Source organism: Scyliorhinus canicula, chromosome 9 (assembly GCF_902713615.1).
Source record: "Scyliorhinus canicula chromosome 9, sScyCan1.1, whole genome shotgun sequence".
NCBI lineage: Eukaryota > Metazoa > Chordata > Chondrichthyes > Carcharhiniformes > Scyliorhinidae > Scyliorhinus > Scyliorhinus canicula.
The window spans coordinates 73,865,231-73,887,977 of record NC_052154.1 but is presented as its reverse complement, the minus strand read 5'-3'; the positions used below and the strand labels follow the sequence as shown (position 1 = coordinate 73,887,977).

Sequence of the window (22,747 nt, the reverse complement as noted above, 5' to 3'; positions counted from 1 at the left end):
GTTCCCAGATTCTCAGAACTTGGCTGTGCCGGGAGTCTCACTGCTCCCAGATTCCCGGAGCTGGGCTGTGCCGGGAGTCTCACTGCTCCCAGCTTCCCGGAGCTGTGCTGTGCCGGGAGTCTCACTGCTCCCAGCTTCCCGGAGCTGGGCTGTGCCGGGAGTCTCACTGCTCCCAGCTTCCCGGAGCTGGACTGTGCCGGGAGTCTCACTGCTCCCAGCTTCCCGGAGCTGGGCTGTGCCGGGAGTCTCACTGCTCCCAGCTTCCCGGAGCCGGATTGTGCCGGGAGTCTCACTGCTCCCAACTTCCCGGAGCTAGATTGTGCTGGGAGTCTCACTGCTCCCAGCTTCCCGAGCTGGGCTGTGTTGGGAATCTCACTGCTCCCAGCTTCCTCCCGGAGCTGGGGATCTCACTGCTCCCAGCTTCCCGGAGCTCGGCTGTGCCGGGAGTCTCACTGCTCCCAGCTTCCCAGAGCTGGATTGTTGTGGGAGTCTCACTGCTCCCAGCTTCCCGGAGCTGGGCTGTGCCGGGAGTCTCACTGCTCCCAGCTTCCCGGAGCTGGGCTGTGCAGGGAGTCTCACTGCTCCCAGCTTCCCGGAGCTGGGCTGTGCAGGGAGTCTCACTGCTCCCAGCTTCCCGGAGCTGGGATGTTCTGGGAGTGTCACTGCTCCCAGCTTCCCGTAGCTGGGGATCTCACTGCTCCCAGCTTCCCGGAGCTCGGCTGTGCCGGGAGTCTCACTGCTCCCAGCTTCCCGGAGCTGGATTGTTGTGGGAGTCTCACTGCTCCCAGCTTCCCGGAGCTGGGCTGTGCCGGGAGTCTCACTGGTCCCAGCTTCCCGGAGCTGGATTGTTGTGGCTGTCTCACTGCTCCCAGATTCCCGGAGCTTGGCTGTGCCGGGTGTCTCACTGCTCCCAGATTCCCGGAGCTGGGCTGTTTTTGGAATCTCACTGCTCCCAGCTTCCCGGAGCTGGGCTGTGCCGGGAGTCTCACTGCTCCCAGCTTCCCGGAGCTGGGCTTTGCCAGGAGTCTCACTGCTCCCAGCTTCCCGGAGCTAGATTGTGCTGGGAGTCTCACTGCTCCCAGCTTCCCGAGCTGGGCTGTGTTGGGAATCTCACTGCTCCCAGCTTCCCGGAGCTGGGGATCTCACTGCTCCCAGCTTCCCGGAGCTTGGCTGTGCCGGGAGTCTCACTGCTCCCAGCTTCCCGGAGCTGGATTGTTGTGGGAGTCTCACTGCTCCCAGCGTCCCGGAGCTGGGCTGTGCCGGGAGTCTCACTGCTCCCAGTTCCCGGAGCTGGATTGTTGTAGGAGTCTCACTGCTCCCAGATTCCCGGAGCTGGGCTGTGCTGGGTGTCTCACTGCTCCCAGATTCCCGGAGCTGGGCTGTTTTTGGAATCTCACTGCTCCCAGCTTCCCGGAGCTGGGCTGTGCCGGGAGTCTCACTGCTCCCAGATTCCCGGAGCTGGGCTGTGCCGGGAGTCTCACTGCTCCCAGCTTCCCGGAGCTGTGCTGTGCCGGGAGTCTCACTGCTCCCAGCTTCCCGGAGCTGGGCTGTGCCGGGAGTCTCACTGCTCCCAGCTTCCCGGAGCTGGGCTGTGCCGGGAGTCTCACTGCTCCCAGCTTCCCGGAGCTGGGCTGTGCCGGGAGTCTCACTGCTCCCAGCTTCCCGGAGCCGGATTGTGCCGGGAGTCTCACTGCTCCCAACTTCCCGGAGCTAGATTGTGCTGGGAGTCTCACTGCTCCCAGCTTCCCGAGCTGGGCTGTGTTGGGAATCTCACTGCTCCCAGCTTCCTCCCGGAGCTGGGGATCTCACTGCTCCCAGCTTCCCGGAGCTCGGCTGTGCCGGGAGTCTCACTGCTCCCAGCTTCCCAGAGCTGGATTGTTGTGGGAGTCTCACTGCTCCCAGCTTCCCGGAGCTGGGCTGTGCCGGGAGTCTCACTGCTCCCAGTTTCCCGGAGCTGGGCTGTGCAGGGAGTCTCACTGCTCCCAGCTTCCCGGAGCTGGGCTTTGCCGGGAGTCTCACTGCTCCCAGCTTCCCGGAGCTGGGATGTTCTGGGAGTGTCACTGCTCCCAGCTTCCCGTAGCTGGGGATCTCACTGCTCCCAGCTTCCCGGAGCTCGGCTGTGCCGGGAGTCTCACTGCTCCCAGCTTCCCGGAGCTGGATTGTTGTGGGAGTCTCACTGCTCCCAGCTTCCCGGAGCTGGGCTGTGCCGGGAGTCTCACTGGTCCCAGCTTCCCGGAGCTGGATTGTTGTGGCTGTCTCACTGCTCCCAGATTCCCGGAGCTTGGCTGTGCCGGGTGTCTCACTGCTCCCAGATTCCCGGAGCTGGGCTGTTTTTGGAATCTCACTGCTCCCAGCTTCCCGGAGCTGGGCTGTGCCGGGAGTCTCACTGCTCCCAGCTTCCCGGAGCTGGGCTTTGCCAGGAGTCTCACTGCTCCCAGCTTCCCGGAGCTAGATTGTGCTGGGAGTCTCACTGCTCCCAGCTTCCCGGAGCTGGGCTGTGTTGGGAATCTCACTGCTCCCAGCTTCCCGGAGCTGGGGATCTCACTGCTCCCAGCTTCCCGGAGCTTGGCTGTGCCGGGAGTCTCACTGCTCCCAGCTTCCCGGAGCTGGATTGTTGTGGGAGTCTCACTGCTCCCAGCGTCCCGGAGCTGGGCTGTGCCGGGAGTCTCACTGCTCCCAGTTCCCGGAGCTGGATTGTTGTAGGAGTCTCACTGCTCCCAGATTCCCGGAGCTGGGCTGTGCTGGGTGTCTCACTGCTCCCAGATTCCCGGAGCTGGGCTGTTTTTGGAATCTCACTGCTCCCAGCTTCCCGGAGCTGGGCTGTGCCGGGAGTCTCACTGCTCCCAGCTTCCCAGAACTGGGCTGTGCCAGGAGTCTCACTGCTCCCGGTGTCCCGGTGCTGGGCTGTTCCGAGAGTCTCACTGCTCCCAGCTTCCCAGAACTGGGCTGTGCCGGGAGTTTCACTGCTCCCAATTTCCTGGAGCTGGGCTGTGCCGAGAGTCTCACTCCTCCCAGCTTCCCGGAGCTGGGCTTTGCCAGGAGTCTCACTGCTCCCAGCTTCCCGGAGCTGGGATGTTCTGGGAGTATCACTGCTCCCAGCTTCCCGTAGCTGGATTGTTGTGGGAGTCTCACTGCTCCCAGCTTCCCGGAGCTGGGCTGTGCCGGAAGTCTCACTGCTCCCAGCTTCCCGGAGCTGGGCTTTGCCAGGAGTCTCACTGTTCCCAGCTTCCCGAGCTGGGCTGTGTTGGGAATCTCACTGCTCCCAGCTTCCCAGAACTGGGCTGTGCCGGGAGTCTCACTGCTCCCAGCTTCCCGGAGCTGGGCTGTGCCGGGTGTCTCACTGCTCCCAGATTCCCGGAGCTGGGCTGTTTTTGGAATCTCACTGCTCCCAGCTTCCCGGAGCTGGGCTGTGCCGGGAGTCTCACTGCTCCCAGCTTCCCAGAACTGGGCTGTGCCGGGAGTCTCACTGCTCCCAGCTTCCCGGAGCTGGGCTTTGCCAGGAGTCTCACTGCTCCCAGCTTCCCGGAGCTAGATTGTGCTGGGAATCTCACTGCTCCCAGCTTCCCGAGCTGGGCTGTGTTGGGAATCTCACTGCTCCCAGCTTCCCGGAGCTGGGGATCTCACTGCTCCCAGCTTCCCGGAGCTTGGCTGTGCCGGGAGTCTCACTGCTCCCAGATTCCCGGAGCTGGATTGTTGTGGGAGTCTCACTGCTCCCAGCTTCCCGGAGCTGGGCTGTGCCGGGAATCTCACTGCTCCCAGTTCCCGGAGCTGGATTGTTGTAGGAGTCTCACTGCTCCCAGATTCCCGGAGCTGGGCTGTGCCGGGTGTCTCACTGCTCCCAGATTCCCGGAGCTGGGCTGTTTTTGGAATCTCACTGCTCCCAGCTTCCCGGAGCTGGGCTGTGCCGGGAGTCTCACTGCTCCCAGCTTCCCAGAACTGGGCTGTGCCAGGATTCTCACTGCTCCCAGCTTCCCAGAACTGGGCTGTGCCGGGAGTTTCACTGCTCCCAATTTCCCGGAGCTGGGCTGTGCCGAGAGTCTCACTGCTCCCAGTTTCCCGGAGCTGGGCTGTGCAGGGAGTCTCACTCCTCCCAGCTTCCCGGAGCTGGGCTTTGCCAGGAGTCTCACTGCTCCCAGCTTCCCAGAGCTGGGATGTTCTGGGAGTGTCACTGCTCCCAGCTTCCCGTAGCTGGGGATCTCACTGCTCCCAGCTTCCCGGAGCTCGGCTGTGCCGGAGTCTCACTGCTCCCAGCTTCCCGGAGCTGGATTGTTGTGGGAGTCTCACTGCTCCCACCTTCCGGAGCTGGGCTGTGCCGGGAGTCTCACTGCTCCCAGCTTCCCGGAGCTGGATTGTTGTGGGAGTCTCACTGCTCCCAGATTCCCGGAGCTTGGCTGTGCCGGGTGTCTCACTGCTCCCAGATTCCCGGAGCTGGGCTGTTTTTGGAATCTCACTGCTCCCAGCTTTCCGGAGCTGGGCTGTGCCGGGAGTCTCACTGCTCCCAGCTTCCCAGAACTGGGCTGTGCCGGGAGTCTCACTGCTCCCAGCTTCCCGGAGCTGGGCTTTGCCAGGAGTCTCACTGCTCCCAGCTTCCCGGAGCTGGGATGTTCTGGGAATGTCACTGCTCCCAGCTTCCCGGAGCTGGGGTGTTCTGGGATTCTCACTGCTCCTAGCTTCCCGGAGAAGGGCTGTGCTGGGAATCTCACTGCTCCCAGCTTCCCGGAGCTGGGCTGTGCCGGGAGTCTCACTGCTCCAGCTTCCCGGAGCTGGGATGTTCTGGGAGTGTCACTGCTCCCAGCTTCCCGGAGCAGGGCTGTTCCGGACGTCTCACTGCTCCTAGCTTCCCGGAGCTGTGCTGTGCCGGGAGTCTCACTACTCCCAGCTTCGCGGAGCTGGGCAGTTCTGGGAGTCTCACTGCTCCCAGCTTCCCGGAGCTGGGCTGTGCTGGGAACCTCACTGCTCCCAGCTTCCCGGAGCTGGGCTGTGCTGGGAATCTCACAGCTTCCCGGAGCTGGGCTGTGCCGGGAGCCTCACTGCTCCCAGCTTCCCAGAGCTGGGCTTTGCCGGGAGTCTCACTGCTTCCAGCTTCCCGGAGCTGGGCTCCGCCGGGAGTCTCACTGCTCCCAGCTTCCCAGAGCTGGGCTATGCTGGGATTCTCACTGCTCCCAGTGTTTTTTTGTTGGGATGCTCTGGGCACTTTGTTTCTGATTTTCAAAGCTGGGGATTTTTCTTCTCCAGATCCTCAGCATTTCCCAGCTTCTTTTGCTCGTATTATCTTACTCACCATTCCCCGTTTGAAGAGGAGCAGTCCACTGTCTGTTTCAGACTGGACACACCTCTTGCCACAGGTTTAGGTGTTGGTTTGATCCCTTTACTGGGTTAAGATCTTCGTGGTTTAACTCACCGCCCACCCAATTGTCCCTTTGATTCTGTCACGGAGCAGGAGGCTCAAAAACTCTTTCAGGTCAGTCCGTCTTTTCTCTGGAAGGTAACTCAACAATTCATCCCAATTTTAAAGAACATCCTCATTTTCCAATTTAATTTGAGGTATGTCAAATTCACAGTCATCTGAATTTGGTTCGTCACTTTGAGTCAGAATCCTTAAAACCTCCTCCTTTTTCTCTCTTTTCCTTTCAAAGTACCTTTTAAGCATATTCACATGACACACTCCGTCAGTCTTCCTTCTATCTGGTGTTTTTACCACATAATTCACCTCACTTAATTTCCTTTCAATCTGATAAGGTCCACAAAACCTTGCTTTTAAAGGTTCACCTACCACTGGTAACAATACCAAAACTTTATCTCCACTGGCAAAACTACGAACTTTGGATTTCTTGTCCGCTTCCCGTTTCATCACATTTTGTGCACCTTTTAAATGTTTTCTAGCCAATTCACCTGCTCTATTTAATCATTCTCTAAAATTTGACACGGAATCCAATAATGTAATTTCAGACTGCTTACATAGAATATACAGTGCAGAAGGAGGCCATTCGGCCCATCGAGTCTGCACTGGCTCTTGGAAAGAGCACCCTACCCCGTACCCAAGGTCAACACCTCCACCCTATCCCCATAACTCAGTAACCCCACCCAACACTAAGGGCAATTTTGGACACTAAGGGCAATTTATCATGGTTAACCTGTTTAATTTCTATATAATTCTGTTGTAATTCACCTCATCCTCCATCTGTTCATGTTCTTTTTCTTTTTTTTAATAATTTTTATTGAGATTTTCAAAAAATATCAAAAACAGAAAATAACAAGAAAACAGTATAAAGAACAAACAAAAGAGAAAAAACACAATAACCCCCAAAACCACCCCCCCCCCCCCCCCCCAGCAACTGCAAAAAGAAGAAATAGATAAGCACCCGACATATTCAATAAACACATGTACGCATTTCTCCCCTCCCCCAAACCCCCCCCCCCCCCCGGGTTGCTGCTGCTGCCGGCCTCTTTTCCTACCGTTCTGCCAGGAAGTCAAGGAAACACCAGCCTCTTTCGCCTCCTGCACTCCCGGCTCCACTGCAACCCCAAAAATTGCGAGTCCCCAGCCTGGCTTGACCCTGGATCCTACTACCCTCGACACCGTCCTTGCTACCCCCTTCCAAAATTCCCCCAGCGCTGGGCATGCCCAGAACATATGGGCATGGTTCGCTGGGCTCCCCGAGCACCGAGCACACCTGTCTTCGCCCCCGAAAAACCTACTCATCCTCGTCCTGGTCATGTGGGCCCTATGTAGCACCTTGAACTGTATGAGGCTAAGCCTCGGTTCTTGTTCTTTTTCAACCATCTCATCAATCAATCGCTTCTGATAATTGGACTTCAATTTCATCTTCACTCTTTGATTTCTCCTCTTGTCTTAACCTGTGACTTTGCGACCTTGTTACTACACAATCCGGAAAAATCCCAGGATACTCGTCCTTCAACACTTCAGTTGTCTGATTTTCCACTAGCTTATCAACCACAGTAGGCATCATTCCCACCTGCAATCCAGCTATATCATTACCCAAGATAACCTGTATTCCTGGACAAGATAGTTTCTCTATTACTCCTACTACCACTTTACCACTCTTCACTGGACTTTCCAACCTTACCTTATATAATGGAACACTACTCCTCTCACCCTGAATTCCGCATGTTATTACCTTTTCTGGCAATATTCTTCCCAAACTACATAACTCATCATCTCTTACTATTAAAGATTGACTAGCTCCCGTATCTCTTAAAATTGTGACTTCTTTACCTACTCCTCCTGATACAGATGAATAAACTTTAGCCACACAAGTAAATTCTTTAAAGACATTTGGCACCTTCTCATCAATCACCTCTTGATCAGGCTGTACAATCTTTTGCACCTACTTTCATCTGCCATTTCTGCCACTAATCTCGCTGTTTTAACCCTCTGCTCTTCCACATGAGGTCTTACGACATCAGGAATTGAATTTTTAAACACCTCCAAAAGCATAATTTTCCGAGAGCTTCATATGTTTGGTCTATTTTCAAAGCCCTTATCCACCTATCAAAATTACTCTGTTTGAGCCTTTCAAACTCCATGTATGTTTGACCAAATTCTTTCCTTAAATTTCCAAACCTTTGGCTGTAGGCTTCAGAAACTAGTTCATTTGCACCTTGATGGATTTTTTCACCTCCTCATATGTCCCAGATACCTCCTCCAGTGGTGATGCAAACACTTCACTACCCTACCTGCCAGCTTTGTTTGCATCAGTAATATCCACATGTCTGTGGCCATTTCATTTGTTTAGCTACCTTCTCAAATAAAATGAAAAAGGCTTCTACCTCTGTCTCATCAAACCTTGGCAATGCTTGGACATATTTTCTACCAATGGTAGAGGATGATGTGGACAGCCAATTGTTCTTTGCCTCACTTGGCCACCCTTATTGAGGCCATTGAATTTATTTACATGGTGTGACAGTCCCTGGAGTGGTGATGGTTTCATTAACTGCCCCAGCACCATGTTCATACAGCCTATACCACTCCAATGGGTTCATAATCCTTGGTGTTTAACACTTACTCTTGAAGTGTGTATCCTACAAAACAATCGGGAAAGAGCTGGTCAGTGGGATTAGGCTGGATTGCTCTTTTCCAGCCAGTCGGCATGATTGGCTGAATGGTCTCCTTCTGTGCAGTAATGTTCGAAGATTCTCTGACCCGTGACCAGACCAACATCAGACAATGTGAGATCCCTCACTGCTGCTGACCTCCTGCGAGGCTGCCATTCTTTACATTTTCCAGTAATTGTCGATCCTGTGACTCCAAAAGTGATGTCCCTCTCTAATTGGTTCAAATCACTGCAGGGCCGTCCCTCCCAGTCACGGTAACCTGGTGAGAAATAGCATTACCTCTCCATACCTGACACAATTCCCATGTGGGGCAACAAGGATGATCTTCCCCTTGTTCCAGCGAGGGTCAGGCATTTCCTTCAGGATTTAGAGTTGGGATGATCTGGCCTGAAAACATGGTCATGCAGCACCAGATGTTTGGGCGTTAACCAGCCCACTCTGACCCCTGGGATAGCAGATAGGAAGTGTACCATTGCTAGATTGGGAATGGATAATTATGGCATCCAGGGGCCACTCCTGCAACAGACATTAGACCCTTGCATGTGTACATCAGGAGCCTAATGCCTGTCAGAATCTCCATTTCAGGATTGTTTTGGCCTGAGGCAGCCAGTACAAGCTGTGCTCTGTGATTCCCAACCCTGGGACCTCCTGAGACACTACAAGGTCAGTCTTTAACAATTACTGACCTGAATATGGAGCCTGGAGAACAGGATCACTCCTCCGACCGCACAATTTACAAAATCACACTGCCATTCCCTCACTCTCCAGCACTCCTGACTGCCATTGACCTCAGATTCCAACAGCCAGATCCTTGATTCCCAGAGTCTTATTCTTCCCCATTCAGACTTCAAACACGTTTCCTAACTTCACTTACCTGGGGGCACTGTGACTCTATCAATGATCTGACTGATAGAAACCTACTTTATTATAGGTAATAAAGGTTTAAGGAAAGAAATGATTTAGTGACATTATACTATTAAAAATTATATATATTAGCCATAACAGCAGAAAATGCTGAGAGCATGGGAAAGATCCGATAAGAAAGTCAGTATTCAAGCTGACTATCTACATTACAGAATAGACACATTGTCATCATTACTGGGCAACCATCCCAGTTCTGGAGAACATGGTGAAAAACAGGTGGTTTGAAACATAGAGACGTTCTCCCATGCCATACTATCTCTTAAAACTTGATAGACAGACATTTTGACAATTAGATGAATAATAATTATTTTAACCCAATCACAGTTAGAAAGGGGATAGAGACTAAAAAGATTATGATTTCTTTATGAGACCAAGAGAGAACCTTTTGTCCTCTCTCCAAAATCATCTCTCTCTCTCTCTCTTGTTTTCGGAATTCATTTTAACCTAACCTTTGAAACCCGTTTCTACTTTGCTTTGCAACCAACTATTTACTTTCGTTTCATTTTTTGTATTGTGCATTTTGATCTGAAGAAATTAACGCGAACTGAATTGTGTCTTGAATTCAACTCGATCATCTGTATTTGAGTTGGACAAACAACTTTTTAAATTCTGTATTTGTATAAAATTTGACTTGATCAATAGACTTTGAAACTGACATAAATAAAGATACACTTGACTTCACCCAAGAAGCTCAGTCTCGAGTTCTGTAAGATTGATATATAAGTGCAGCGACACATAAATATATTAACAAAATACAGATCCATCACTGACCTTGGCGTCCTCTCTCCAAGGTGCTGTTGCACCAGGCTGGCTTCTTTCTGATGAAATCCAAGGTCCAAAATCAGGGTTGGATTGAGCCCCATCATTAGGAACAGGATTTGCACCCGATGCCCCGCAGGTTCCCAGAACCGAGTGTGTCTGAATGTCTATCCCTGTGTCTGGTGGTGGTGTCACTCTGACTCTTGGGAATCCCACTGGGATGGGCATCACAGATGTACTTTGAAGTGTTAATGACCCTGTAATAACCCCCACGAGAACCACAGGGATGACATGATTGATCTCCCTGGGGGCCAGTGGAATATGAACTCCCCCACTGAGGGGCAGAGGCCTATCAGCTGTGGCTCATGAAATAAATCCCTAAAAGCCGGCCCGCAAAGATCTGGCAGGATCGGTAGCCCTGGTTGGGACCGCTTTACTGAAACTTTTATATTGGCGATGAGGAAGAACTACAGCTGCAATTCTGGATGTCTGGACCGCAATCGAATTCCTCAGGACGAGAGCAAGGTTGGAGAGAGTTTAAAAAATGCTGTTTTTGGAAGATTTGAGGCCTTTGACGCTGGCGTGAAAGATTGGGCCCAATTGAGGCCCAAACGGATGCTATTTTAGGAGATGACTGGCAAAAAGTAATGCTCCTAACTGCCTGCGGAGCCTCAATTCAGTGTGGTCAAAAGATTTAACTACCCAGCAGCCACAGATTCAAAGACCTTTAATGAGCTTGTTGCATCCCATTAAGACCCCAATCCACCGGTGATCGTTCAGAGGTTCAACGTGGCCAGGCAAATCCTGGGGGAATTAGTCACGGAATTCCTTATATGTCATCACAAGCTGGGTGAGTATTGTGACCATGGGCCATCCCTCCCGGAGATGTTGTGAGAGCGACTAGTGTGTGGCATTAATAACATAGCGACCCATCAGAATTGTTAGTGGAACTGTCTTTGGATCTGAATAGGGCCATAGAACTATGCCTCATGCAGAAATGTGGAAAAGGGATTCCAGGAACTCCAGGGCTCCATGGATATGGATGTACATAGTGATGGCTGCCCACCATTCCGGCGAGCAATGCCCCCCAAGAGCAGGACCTATGGTACCCAATCGCCTCTTGAGCAATGTCGTGGTCAGACCATTGCCCAAGAGCCAATGCAGCCTGATGAGACATCTGTCCTGAGGTCCAGGAAGACGACTCACAACGGTTTGCCACCTGTGGTCGCAGGAATTGTGGGAGCTGAGAATACCAGAATTGACAGCGAACACTTCATCCTGGTCAGGTGACACAACTACCCCGAGCCAGTGCTCTACATTTAGCCAATCCAATGAGGATTGCATGCAACTAAATTGCATTACAGCACCAAAAGTAGCCCCCATCAAGATAACCATCCAGGTGAACAGCCACCCTTTGGATATGGAAATAGATACAGGGGCTGCTGTCTCAGTAATTAGATAACAAAAGCACTGGAAAATCCTTAAGTTACCCCTAATCCCATGTGATCTCACCTTGTGAATTAACCATCTGTGCGGCGCCTTATCAGTGTGATCGTTGTCGATCTTCCAGACATCCAGATATTCTACATCTACAGGATCCCCATTATCTACTTTGCTTGTTACATCTTCGAAGAACTCAAGCAAGTTAGTCAAACATGATTTTCCCTTCATAAAACCATGCTGACTCTGATGGATAGCGCTTTGGCTTTCCAAATGTCCTGATAGTACGTCCTTGATCATTGATTCTAACAATTTTCTAACAACAGATGTTAAACTAACTGGTCTGTAATTTCCCAAATTTTGTCTCCTTCCCTTTTTGAAGAAAGGCATTACATTACCATTTTTACAATCACTGGACCTTTCCCGTGTCCATGGAATTTTGGAATATCATAAACAATGGATCCATTATCTCTGCTGCCACTTCCTTCAACACCCTAGGATGTAGGCCATCAGCCACTGGGGACCTATTTGCCCTCAATCCCAGTTGTGTTTGCCCTCCATTTTATGGACATGTTGCCTGTCACAGCCTCACAAATTCGTGTGTGGACTCAAAAGGACCACCGTTGGCAAATATTGCGCCATGTTGTCCTCTACTTCAGGGGAAACTTCCTGAAGACCTGTGAGCATTCACAATCAAGCAACAGTAGCTTAGTATTGAAAACGGAATTCTCCTGTGGGGAGCCGATGTGACAGTCCCCATGCAATGCCGAAAAGCCATTTAACAGGACTTGCACAGTGCACAGTCGGGGGTTTCCAAAATGAAGATGCTTGCCCGGAGCTACATGTGGTGGCCAGGGCTTGATGACGATATTGAGAGGTTGGTGCAGCAATATGCAGTGTGTCAAGAGCATCAAAAGCTCCCACCATCAGCTTTGCTCCATCCGTGAGAGTGACCAGGGCAGCCATGGGTGTGTTTGTACGGTGACTTCGCTGGACCCTTCCTCGGGTCAATATTTCTGCTGTTAATTAATGCCCACTCCAAGTGGATGGATCTGTACCAGATGCCATCACAGAGATACCCTACACCAATCATTCAGCATCCGATAATGGCACCCCTTTTACTAATGAGGAATTTCTGGGGTTCATGCAGACCAATGGGGTAAAACACATTTGGACCACCCCATATCACCCCTCTTCAAATGGTCTGGCTGAGCGGGCAGTGCAAACTTTCAAGAGGGTCATGAAGAAATAAACCACAGGGTCAGTTGAAACAAAACTGGTATGTTTTTAATTTAACTATCGGCCCACGCCACATATGATGACTGGGGTAGCAGCAGAAGAGCTGCTTATGGGCAAATGTCTTTGAACCCATCTAAGCTTAACATTTCCCCACCTTGGTGGGAAGGTGGAGAAGAAACAAGACCTCCAGAAGAGGTATCACAATCAGTAAGGATAAACAACAACAATTTTTCCATGATAGTCCTCTATGCTGGTGCCCCGCAAGGCTGCGTACTTAGCTACTATACTTCTTATACACATACGGTTGTGTGACAAAATTTGGCTCCAACTCCTACAAGTTTGCTGATGACACATCCATAGTATGTTGGATCTCGACCAACGATGAGTACAGAAGAGAGATAGAGAGCCTAGTGGGGTGGTGTAATGACAACAATCTCTCCCTCAATGTTCACAAAACTAATGATCTGGTCATTAACTTCAGGAAGCGAAGTATCGTACACATCCCTGTCTGCATCAACGGGGCTGAGGTGGAGATGGTTGACAGCTTCAAATTCTTAGGTCTGCACATCACCAACAATCTGTCCTGGTCCACCCACGACGAAGCTTCAACTAAGAAAGCACAACAGTGCCTACACTTCCTCAAGGAACGAAGGAAATTCAGCATGTCCACATTGACTCTTGCCATTTTTTACAGATGCACCATAGAAAGCATTCTATCTGGCTGCATCACAGCTTGATATGGCAACTGCTCGGCCCAAGACTAGAAGAAACTACAGAGTGTCGTGAACACAGCCCAGTCCATCACACAAACCCACCTCCTGTCCATTGACTCTGTCTACACCTCCCGCTGCCTTGGGAAGGGGGCAGCATAATCAAAGACCCCTCCCACCCGGGTTATTCTCTCTTCCAATGTCTTCTATCGGGCAGGAGATACAAAAGCTTGAGAACACTCAGTAACAGGTTCAAAAACAGCTTCTTTCCTCTTATGGACTGAACTTATCTTTTCATACATCTTCTCATCTGAGTAATACTACACTCCTGTATGCTTCACTCGATGCCTGTGTCTATGTATTTACATTGTGTATTTATGTATGTCCTACTTTTTTTCATGTATGGACCGTACGCAGAACAATACTTTTCACTCGGTACACATGACAAGAAATCAAATCTGAAATCATAGATACTGGAAACAGGACAGAGGGTTCAAGCCAGTGGACACTGTACACAACCGGAGCTTTGGGGACGGCACCTGGTGGATACAGGGACATGGTAGAGAAGAGAGGACCAATCCATCACATGGTCGAAAGCAGGGAATGGACTCTATGCAAATATAAAGGACTATCTCAAAGATAGGGAGCCCACACCAGACGCAGCCCCACCAGACAAATCAGTCCCCTTGTGTAGAAGTCAATATTTTTCCCGCTTCTGGACTGTGGTAGAAAGATTCAACAACGCTCGTTATGGAAAAATAACAAGACTTTATTTAAGAACAGACTGCAGTTTCTGGCTGAAACTTGAGGTCAGAGAGCAGTTAATGTCACTGCTGATTCCTTCCCAAGTTTGCACTTTCACAGAAAATTAGCTCAGTATTTATACATTATCAGAATCAGGATTACGTGACTACAGCCTGGTCAGGAATTTGATCAGAAGTACATGATAAGTACGTACCAGTCAGGCAGGGAGGAAGGGGTCGAGCGAGGGAACCGTGGTTTACCAAAGAAGTGGAATCTCTTGTTAAGAGGAAGAAGGAGGCCTATGTGAAGATGAGGCGTGAAGTTTCAGTTGGGGCGCTTGATAGTTACAAGGAAGCGAGGAAGGATCTAAAGAGAGAGCTGAGACGAGCAAGGAGGGGACATGAGAAGTCTTTGGCAGGTAGGATCAAGGAAAACCCAAAAGCTTTCTATAGGTATGTCAGGAATAAAAGAATGACTAGGGTAAGAGTAGGGCCAGTCAAGGACAGTGGTGGGAAGTTGTGTGTGGAGGCTGAGGAGATAAGCGAGATACTAAATGAATACTTTTCGTCAGTATTCACTCAAGAAAAAGATAATATTGTGGAGGAGAATGCTGAGACCCAGGCTATTAGAATAGATGGCATTGAGGTGCGTAGGGAAGAAGTGTTGGCAATTCTGGACAAGGTGAAAATAGATAAGTCCCCGGGGCCAGATGGGATTTATCCTAGGATTCTCTGGGAAGCCAGGGAAGAGATTGCTGAGCCTTTGGCTTTGATTTTTAGGTCATCATTGGCTACAGGAATAGTGCCAGAGGACTGGAGGATAGCAAATGTGGTCCCTTTGTTCAAGAAGGGGAGTAGAGATAACCCAGGTAACTATAGGCCGGTGAGCCTAACGTCTGTGGTGGGTAAAGTCTTGGAGAGGATTATAAAAGATACGATTTATAATCATCTAGATAGGAATAATATGATTAGGGATAGTCAGCATGGTTTTGTGAAGGGTAGGTCATGCCTCACAAACCTTATCGAGTTCTTTGAGAAGGTGACTGAACAGGTAGACGAGGGTAGAGCAGTTGATGTGGTGTATATGGATTTCAGTAAAGCGTTTGATAAGGTTCCCCACGGTCGGCTATTGCAGAAAATACGGAGGCTGGGGATTGAGGGTGATTTAGAGATGTGGATCAGAAATTGGCTAGTTGAAAGAAGACAGAGAGTGGTAGTTGATGGGAAATGTTCAGAATGGAGTTCAGTTACGAGTGGCGTACCACAAGGATCTGTTCTGGGGCCGTTGCTGTTTGTCATTTTTATAAATGACCTAGAGGAGGGCGCAGAAGGATGGGTGAGTAAATTTGCAGACGACACTAAAGTCGGTGGAGTTGTAGACAGTGCGGAAGGATGTTGCAGGTTACAGAGGGACATAGATAAGCTGCAGAGCTGGGCTGAGAGGTGGCAAATGGAGTTTAATGTGGAGAAGTGTGAGGTGATTCACTTTGGAAAGAATAACAGGAATGCGGAATATTTGGCTAATGGTAAAATTCTTGGTAGTGTGGATGAGCAGAGGGATCTCGGTGTCCATGTACATAGATCCCTGAAAGTTGCCACCCAGGTTGATAGGGTTGTGAAGAAGGCCTATGGTGTGTTGGCCTTTATTGGTAGAGGGATTGAGTTCTGGAGCCATGAGGTCATGATGCAGCTGTACCAAACTCTGGTACGGCCGCATTTGGAGTATTGCGTACAGTTCTGGTCGCCTCATTATAGGAAGGACGTGGAAGCTTTGGAACGGGTGCAGAGGAGATTTACCAGGATGTTGCCTGGTATGGAGGGAAAATCTTATGAGGAAAGGCTGATGGACTTGAGGTTGTTTTCGTTAGAGAGAAGAAGGTTAAGAGGTGACTTAATAGAGGCATACAAAATGATCAGAGGGTTAGATAGGGTGGGCAGCGAGAGCCTTCTCCCGCGGATGGAGGTGGCTAGCACAAGGGGACATAGCCTTAAATTGAGGGGTAATAGATATAGGACAGAGGTCAGAGGTGGGTTTTTTACGCAAAGAGTGGTGAGGCCGTGGAATGCCCTACCTGCAACAGTAGTGAACTCGCCAACATTGAGGGCATTTAAAAATTTATTGGATAAGCATATGGATGATAAGGGCATAGTGTAGGTTAGATGGCCTTTAGTTTTTTTTTTTTTTCCATGTCGGTGCAACATCGAGGGCCGAAGGGCCTGTACTGCGCTGTATCGTTCTATGTTCTATGTTCTATGTAAGTACAAATATAAGCAGTATCATAAAAGAGGCGTCACCTTGCTGATCTTTCAGGACTCTTTGTCACATCACTCAGACCATTATTTTGTCCTTTGATCGAATATCTAAAAGTCGGAGGAGACTTGTTCTGACCTTATCTTGTCGTGTTTAGACTGCTTTGGGTTGTGACGAGTTAGTCTTATCAGAATTTTCGGAGCACAGGCATTTCGGATCAGCTTGACCTTCTCTCATCTTATTCAGGCTTTAGATCATGCGAAGTCAGCTTTTCTTACATTGTACCCAGTAGTTGACCAGTTTTCCCATCATGCCATTATTTACTTCATACAACATCACACTTGCCTGCCTCCATGAGCTAGGGGGCACAGCTCTGCAAGGACCAGGGCACAGGTCTACTTGAGATGGAAGACTCTGTGTCATGGAGACGGAATCCTCTATACTCTCAGATGAAAGTTTGATCAGGGACGGGCCTCCGACAGGACCCCTCTGACGGTCAGCATGGAAATGGCACTTCCTGATGCTTTATCCACCCCCCTCGACTCAGGCACTCCTGTATGCTCCACCCGATGCCGATGTCTAGGTATTTACATTGTTTATCTTGTGTTGCCCCATTATGTATTTTCTTTTATTTTCATGTACTAAATGATGTATTTGAGCTGCTCGCAGAAAAATACTTTTCACTGTACCTCGGTACACGTGACAAGAAACAAATCCAATCCAATCTAGACAGCTGTTGGAAGCACACCGGGGGCAAAGTGGCGAAGGAGACCTCCTCTGCACCCAACAAGAGAGGGAGCTACTTACCTCGGGGAGGAGGGATGTAATTACCCTCACGAGACTCATGGGGATGACGCTCCACCGTTGATGGACAGAGGTCGATCAGCTGGGGCTCATGAAATTGCCCTTCAAAGCCGGCCCGCATTGGGACCGGTATGACCGCTAGTGCCGGTTGGGACCCATGTACCGTATGTCGCGTTGCGGCCTTTTCTTTTGGTTAGAAATAAACCGATATTTAAATCACTTTCTGGGTTCATACAAAGCTTTTATAGAGACTATTATCATAGTCTGAGACAGAATTAATGGGAGGTCTGTAATTGTGGTTCACACACTTGTGTCGGCAAGGTGACCTCCTGGAATTCCAGCCCCTATTAGTTACAATGAGGAAAGCTGAATTGCTCACCCTCACCACAGGAATGAGGATCAGTGAAATGTTTCTGGGTGTAATGTAAATCCTGAGGATGTGAATTTTCACTCATTTATTTTCTGTGTTGTTACAGGGTCAGGAGAGGATTCCTGTTTCACCCAGTGTTACAGTTCAATTGGGGACTTCGAGTATTGTTGGTCTCACAACCCCTCTGACTATTACAGCTCCAGGCTTGACGGTTATACAGGTGAGATAAAACTGAACAATATGTTGGAGCTCAGCCTGTGGCAGCCTTTTCTGTGATTGGATCTGTGCAGCACAGTTTGTTTTATCATCTCCAGTATTAATGTGAAAGTTAGGCTGAATGTCCCAGAAATTGCCTCGTCCTGGGGCTGTAAATGGACCACGTTCTGGGCAGGTTTGGAGAATTAGGAGCTGAGCTCCATGTCTCTTTGATACACGTCAGATTTTCTGATCATGATGGGAGTGTGGGAATATTGTGACACAAACAAATGAGTACCGTTGTGTCTTGTGACATATTTTCCTTCACTTGTGCCCTGAAATTCCTGTGGTGGATTTAGGAGGGAGGATCTGGGTCAGGACAGAACTAGCCCACCCCATGGGGGCATCCCTGACCCCCATCCAAAATCCTGGGGTCAGAGGTATTTACATATTGCAGGTGGGTGCCCAGAAGATGCTTGGTAAAACAGGTTGTCCACCTTGACTCAGGTGCTCCTGTTTAATCAGACTTGTGGAGCTGTGAGGAAAACAATCATTGGAAATGATTATGTTCTGGTTTTTCCATTTTATTGAATTTAATGAAGAACATCCCTGATACCCAACATTCCCAGGATACAAATCGGGGAAAGAACATCAATGGTGTATTTTCCTCATTTACAGTAATAGCCCCGCCCTCTACATGGCCAGAATCTCAGATCAGCAGAAGGACAGGGACTTGGTGTAAACATCCTATTTATAGCCCGAGAGACACCGGGTGGGATTCGCCGTCAGGTGACACTGGAATCAGGAAAGGCGATTGGGCAGAGAATCAGTCAGGAAGCTAAAATCATGGTCGGCGCTAGGCACCCAACAGAATGCAGGCTCCAGTGCCTCAACTGCAGTGTCAATACGTTGTACCCCGCACATACAGTAAACAACGTTCACATATCATTAGCGGGCCTGACCGGTATGGTCCGGGGCCTCTGTGATGCTCCGCCAGCAGGAATTACCGACGGCGAGTTTCACTTATGGTTTTAAAAGTTGGGAAACCAGCGCGTGGCTGATGGGATTGAGAGAGGAGGTCGGACATGCAGAGGTATGGCTGTGGACAGTCACTGACAGGGCTGGCAGGGGGTGGGGGGAATCAGGCAGGCCCGGGAGGGGACAGTGGGGGAAGACATGGGGTGACCGGAAGATCGGTTGTGGGCCAGAGTGACTCCCCCCATGATCGGGGGCATCCAGGAATGGACCGCCTTTGCAGCAGCTTAAAAGGCAGCCACCTTACCACGCACCCCACTTACCGCCCACCATGGCCTACAATTGCACAGCGCTCCACCACCCCCGCACCCCAACCCCTGACCCACAAACACATCAACTCTGCACCCCAGCCCCCAACCTCCACCCCACCACCCCTGCTCTCCATCCCACCAACTCCCCCCTCACAATGCTTCCCCCAGCTGCGCAGGATCAGAATGGCTGCAGCCAGGGAAAGCACAGACCTTTATGCTCCACCTGCTGGGCGGTGTAGCCATCTAAGATGGACACTGGGCTACAAAATGGAGAACTGCTAAGGCTGCAGGGAAAAACAGTCTTAGTGAGGACAAGCAGTTTGCAGAAGACTAATTTGCATTCTGCACGTACAGAAACCAGTTTTTGGCCAGGTGCAGAGTTTCAGCCAAAGGTGCAAATGGAACAGATCTGCATAGTAATGAGGTGATCCAGATCCAGACCCCGCACAATAGAAACATTTAAGTATCAATGGATACTTTTGCGTAGACGCCCAGACAGAATGGCGCCACAGTAACCAACACAAAGAACCGTAGGGACCGTCCCACCCATCGAGGAACGACCCTCAGATTGGGGGGTTTGGAAGATATCGATTGGGAAAGGCCCAATCGATACCTGGCAGGTAAAAGAACCGCCCCAAGGGGGCACGGACTTCTAGGACCTATAAGAATAGACCCCGCACATGGTTCGGTCTGTTTTGTTGCTCCGGCTCTGCTCTGCTTTGCTTGCTACATCGCATCCTGACTCCAGTTTCATCACCAGCCGTTGAGCCATCAGCCATCGAACTGTAAGTGCCAATACAACGATCGCTACGTGATCCAGACCTTGCTAGATCTTGACAACTTTGCGATTCAGAGAGTTGCAGACCAAGAACGGGACAAAGGCCTTGTTCCCTGACCTTGCCTGTTCCTGTCTAGATAAGTATTTAGTTGTTTAGTATTAGAAGTAAGTTAGTCTCTTTAGCGTATGCATGTGTATTTATTATATTTGTTATAATAAACACCAATCGTTTGGACTTACTAATCGGTGTACAGATTTATTACTTTGAACCTGACCTTGATATACTTGTGATGGTGTCTCAATACGGCACCTGGCGACTCCGAGCATAATTACACATACAGAGCCATAGTCGTGTTAAGCACATGGCCTTTAAACAGAGGCGTGTTAATCACACTCCAGTAAAACGAGCAACAGCGGGACCAGCAGGCAGAGCTCTACTAAGAAACCTTTAATACGAGGTACATCCAACATAGGTACCCTAATACCCTTAATACAGACTACAATATTCACCCCCTGTTTAAAAAAAGAGTTTGGCGGGGGTGGTGGCAAGGCATTGTACAGTGGTAGTTATCATGACGGTAGCAGTTGGTGGTACAGTATTTACAGTTACACCAGTTCCAGTTTTTTACAGTTACATTTAACGATTATACTGAAGCTATCAGTCGATCGGGGGCCTTGGTTGTCCTCTGCGATTGTCGCTGACTCGGCGGTGATGCAGGCGCCGGCTCGGGCATCCGTGACTCCGGTAGCGTGTCATCCTCAGCTTCATCACCCCTGGGTGGGACCAGTGGGAGGACGGATCTTCCTGGGAAGGAGGCTGCGGTGAGGTGCGCTGGTGGGAGGGTGGGTGGGGTTGGTGAGGGGGCCGTGGGTGGGGTTCCAGCGGGTGCCAGATCCCGGAGGGAGACCGTGTCTTGTCAGGCGTCGGGGTATGCCACGTGGGTGTACTGAGGGTTAGCATAGAGAAGGTGGACCCTCTCGACCAATGGGTCCGACTTGTGGGTCCGCGAGTGTTTGCGGAGCAGGACGGGTCCGGGAGCTGCCAGCCATGTTGGGAGCGAGGTCCCGGAGGAGGATGTCCTAGGGAAGACAAGTTTCATGAGGTGTTTTGTTGGTCGTGGTACATGGGAGTGATCGTGTGGAGTGGAGTGCATCGGGGAGGACCTCCTGCCAGCGGGAGACCGGGAGATCTCTAGACCGTAGGACCAGTAGGATGGCCTTCCAGACCGTCCCGTTCTCCCTCTCCACCTGCCCGTTTCCCCGGGGGTTGGAACTGGTCGTCCTGCTTGAGGCAATGCCCTTGCTGAGCAGGAATTGACGCAGTTCGTCACTTATGAAGGAGGACCCCCGCTATCGCTGTGGATGTAGGCGGGGAAACCGAACAGGGTAAAAATGCCGTGGAGGGCTTTAATGACGGTGGCAGCAGTCATGTCACGACAGGGGATGGCGAAAGGGAAACGGGAGTACTCGTCAATCACGTTCAAAAAGTAGTGTTGTGTTCGGTGGAGGGGAGGGGTCCTTTGAAGTCCATGCTGAGGTGCTCAAAGGGGCGGGAAGCCTTCACCAGATGCGCTTTCTCTGGCCGGTAGAAGTGCGGCTTGCACTCCGCGCAGATTTGGCAATTTCTGGTGACGGTCCTGACCTCCTCGATGGAGTAGGGCAGGTTGCGGATTTGATGAAGTGAAAGAAACGTGTGACCCCCGAGTGTCAGAGGTCATCGTGTAGGGTCCTGAGTCGGTCCACCTGTGTGCTGGCACATGTGCCGCGGGATAGGGCATCAGGAGGCTCGTTGAGCTTCCCGGGACGATTTAAGAGGCATGGACGGTGCTGGAAAAGAAAGCCACAGGCCTGCCTGCCTGGTTGAGTGTGGCAGCCAGAGCTACGTCTGATCGTCTGATGCATCGCTCCCGACCTGAAAGGGGAGGGACTCATCCTCTGCCGACAGGGGGAAGGCCTTGGATTGAATTAGTGGGTGGGCCTTGTCCGCATAGTTGGGGACCCAGTGGGCATAATATCAGAAAAACCCCAGGCACCGTTTCAGGGCCTTGGGGCAGTGGGGGAGGGGAAATTCCATGAGGGGGCGCATGCGTTCGGCGTCGGGGCCTATTACTCCATTGTGCACCACATAGCCAAGGATGGCTAGACGATCAGTGCTAAATACGCATTTCTCCTTATAAGTCAGGTTAAGGAGTTTGGCGGTATGGAGGAATTTGCAGAGTTTGGTGTCGTGGTCCTGCTGATCATGGCCGCAGATGGTGACGTTGTCTCGGTATGGAAACGTGGCCCGCAAACCGTGTGATGGTCTGACTATAATCAATGACCATCCTGTGCTTCTCCCCGGTCTTTACAACCACCACTTGAGCCCTCCAGGGGCTGTTGCTAGTCTCGATAATGCCTTCCTTCAGTAACCTTTGGACTTCCAACCTGATAAAGGTCCGGTCCTGGGCACTGTACCGCCTGCACCTGGTGGCGACGGGTTTGCAATCCGGGGTGAGGTTCGCAAACAGGGAAGGTGGGTCAACCTTGATCGTCGCGAGGCTGCAAATAGTGAGTTGGAGTATGGGGCCGCCGAATTTAAAGGTTAAACTCTGGAGGTTGCATTGGAAGTCCAAGCCCAGGAGTGTGGCAGCGCAGAGGTGAGGGAAGACGTAGAGCCGGAAGTTGCTAAACTCTACGCCTTGGATGGTTAGATTTGCTATGCAGTACCCCCGGATTTCCACAGAGTAGGACCCGGAGGCTAGGGAGATTTTTTTGTTTAACAGGGTGTATCGTGAGGAAGCAGCGCCTTACCCTAGTGGGGTGAATAAAGCTATCCGTGCTCCCAGAGTCGAACAGGCAGGACATCTTGTGCCCATTGATGTGTACCGTCGCCGTTGCGGTCGTGAGATTTCGGGGTCCAGTGTAACCGAGGTGAGTTGTGGCAGATGCTGGGGGGTCTCATCAGGCGATACACAGTCATCCGAGTCGGTGTCCTGAGGCATCATCCAAGATGCGGCACCCATGAATCGCACATGGGCGGCAGTGGGCAAGATGGCAGCGCCCATGGGCCGCACGTGGCCTGCGGGATCAAAGATCGGCGGTACCCATGGCTTGCGGGTAGGGGGTGGCAGCGGGCCCGGGTCGCTTCTGGTGACAGCGGTGACCGACCGCCCTGGCATACCGCCACAAAGTG

General features: G+C 51.0%; 1 protein-coding gene across 1 annotated transcript in view; it reads left to right on the top strand.

The window, feature by feature from the left end:
- The window catches only part of LOC119971421 (adhesion G-protein coupled receptor G2-like), a 271,187-nt gene that overhangs the window by 132,678 nt on the left and 115,762 nt on the right, over positions 1 to 22,747 (top strand). Inside the window, exon 5 of the mRNA XM_038806912.1 lies at positions 17,423 to 17,536. Within this exon, the coding sequence (XP_038662840.1) occupies positions 17,423 to 17,536 (114 nt within the window). The remainder of the gene's footprint in view (positions 1 to 17,422; positions 17,537 to 22,747) is intronic.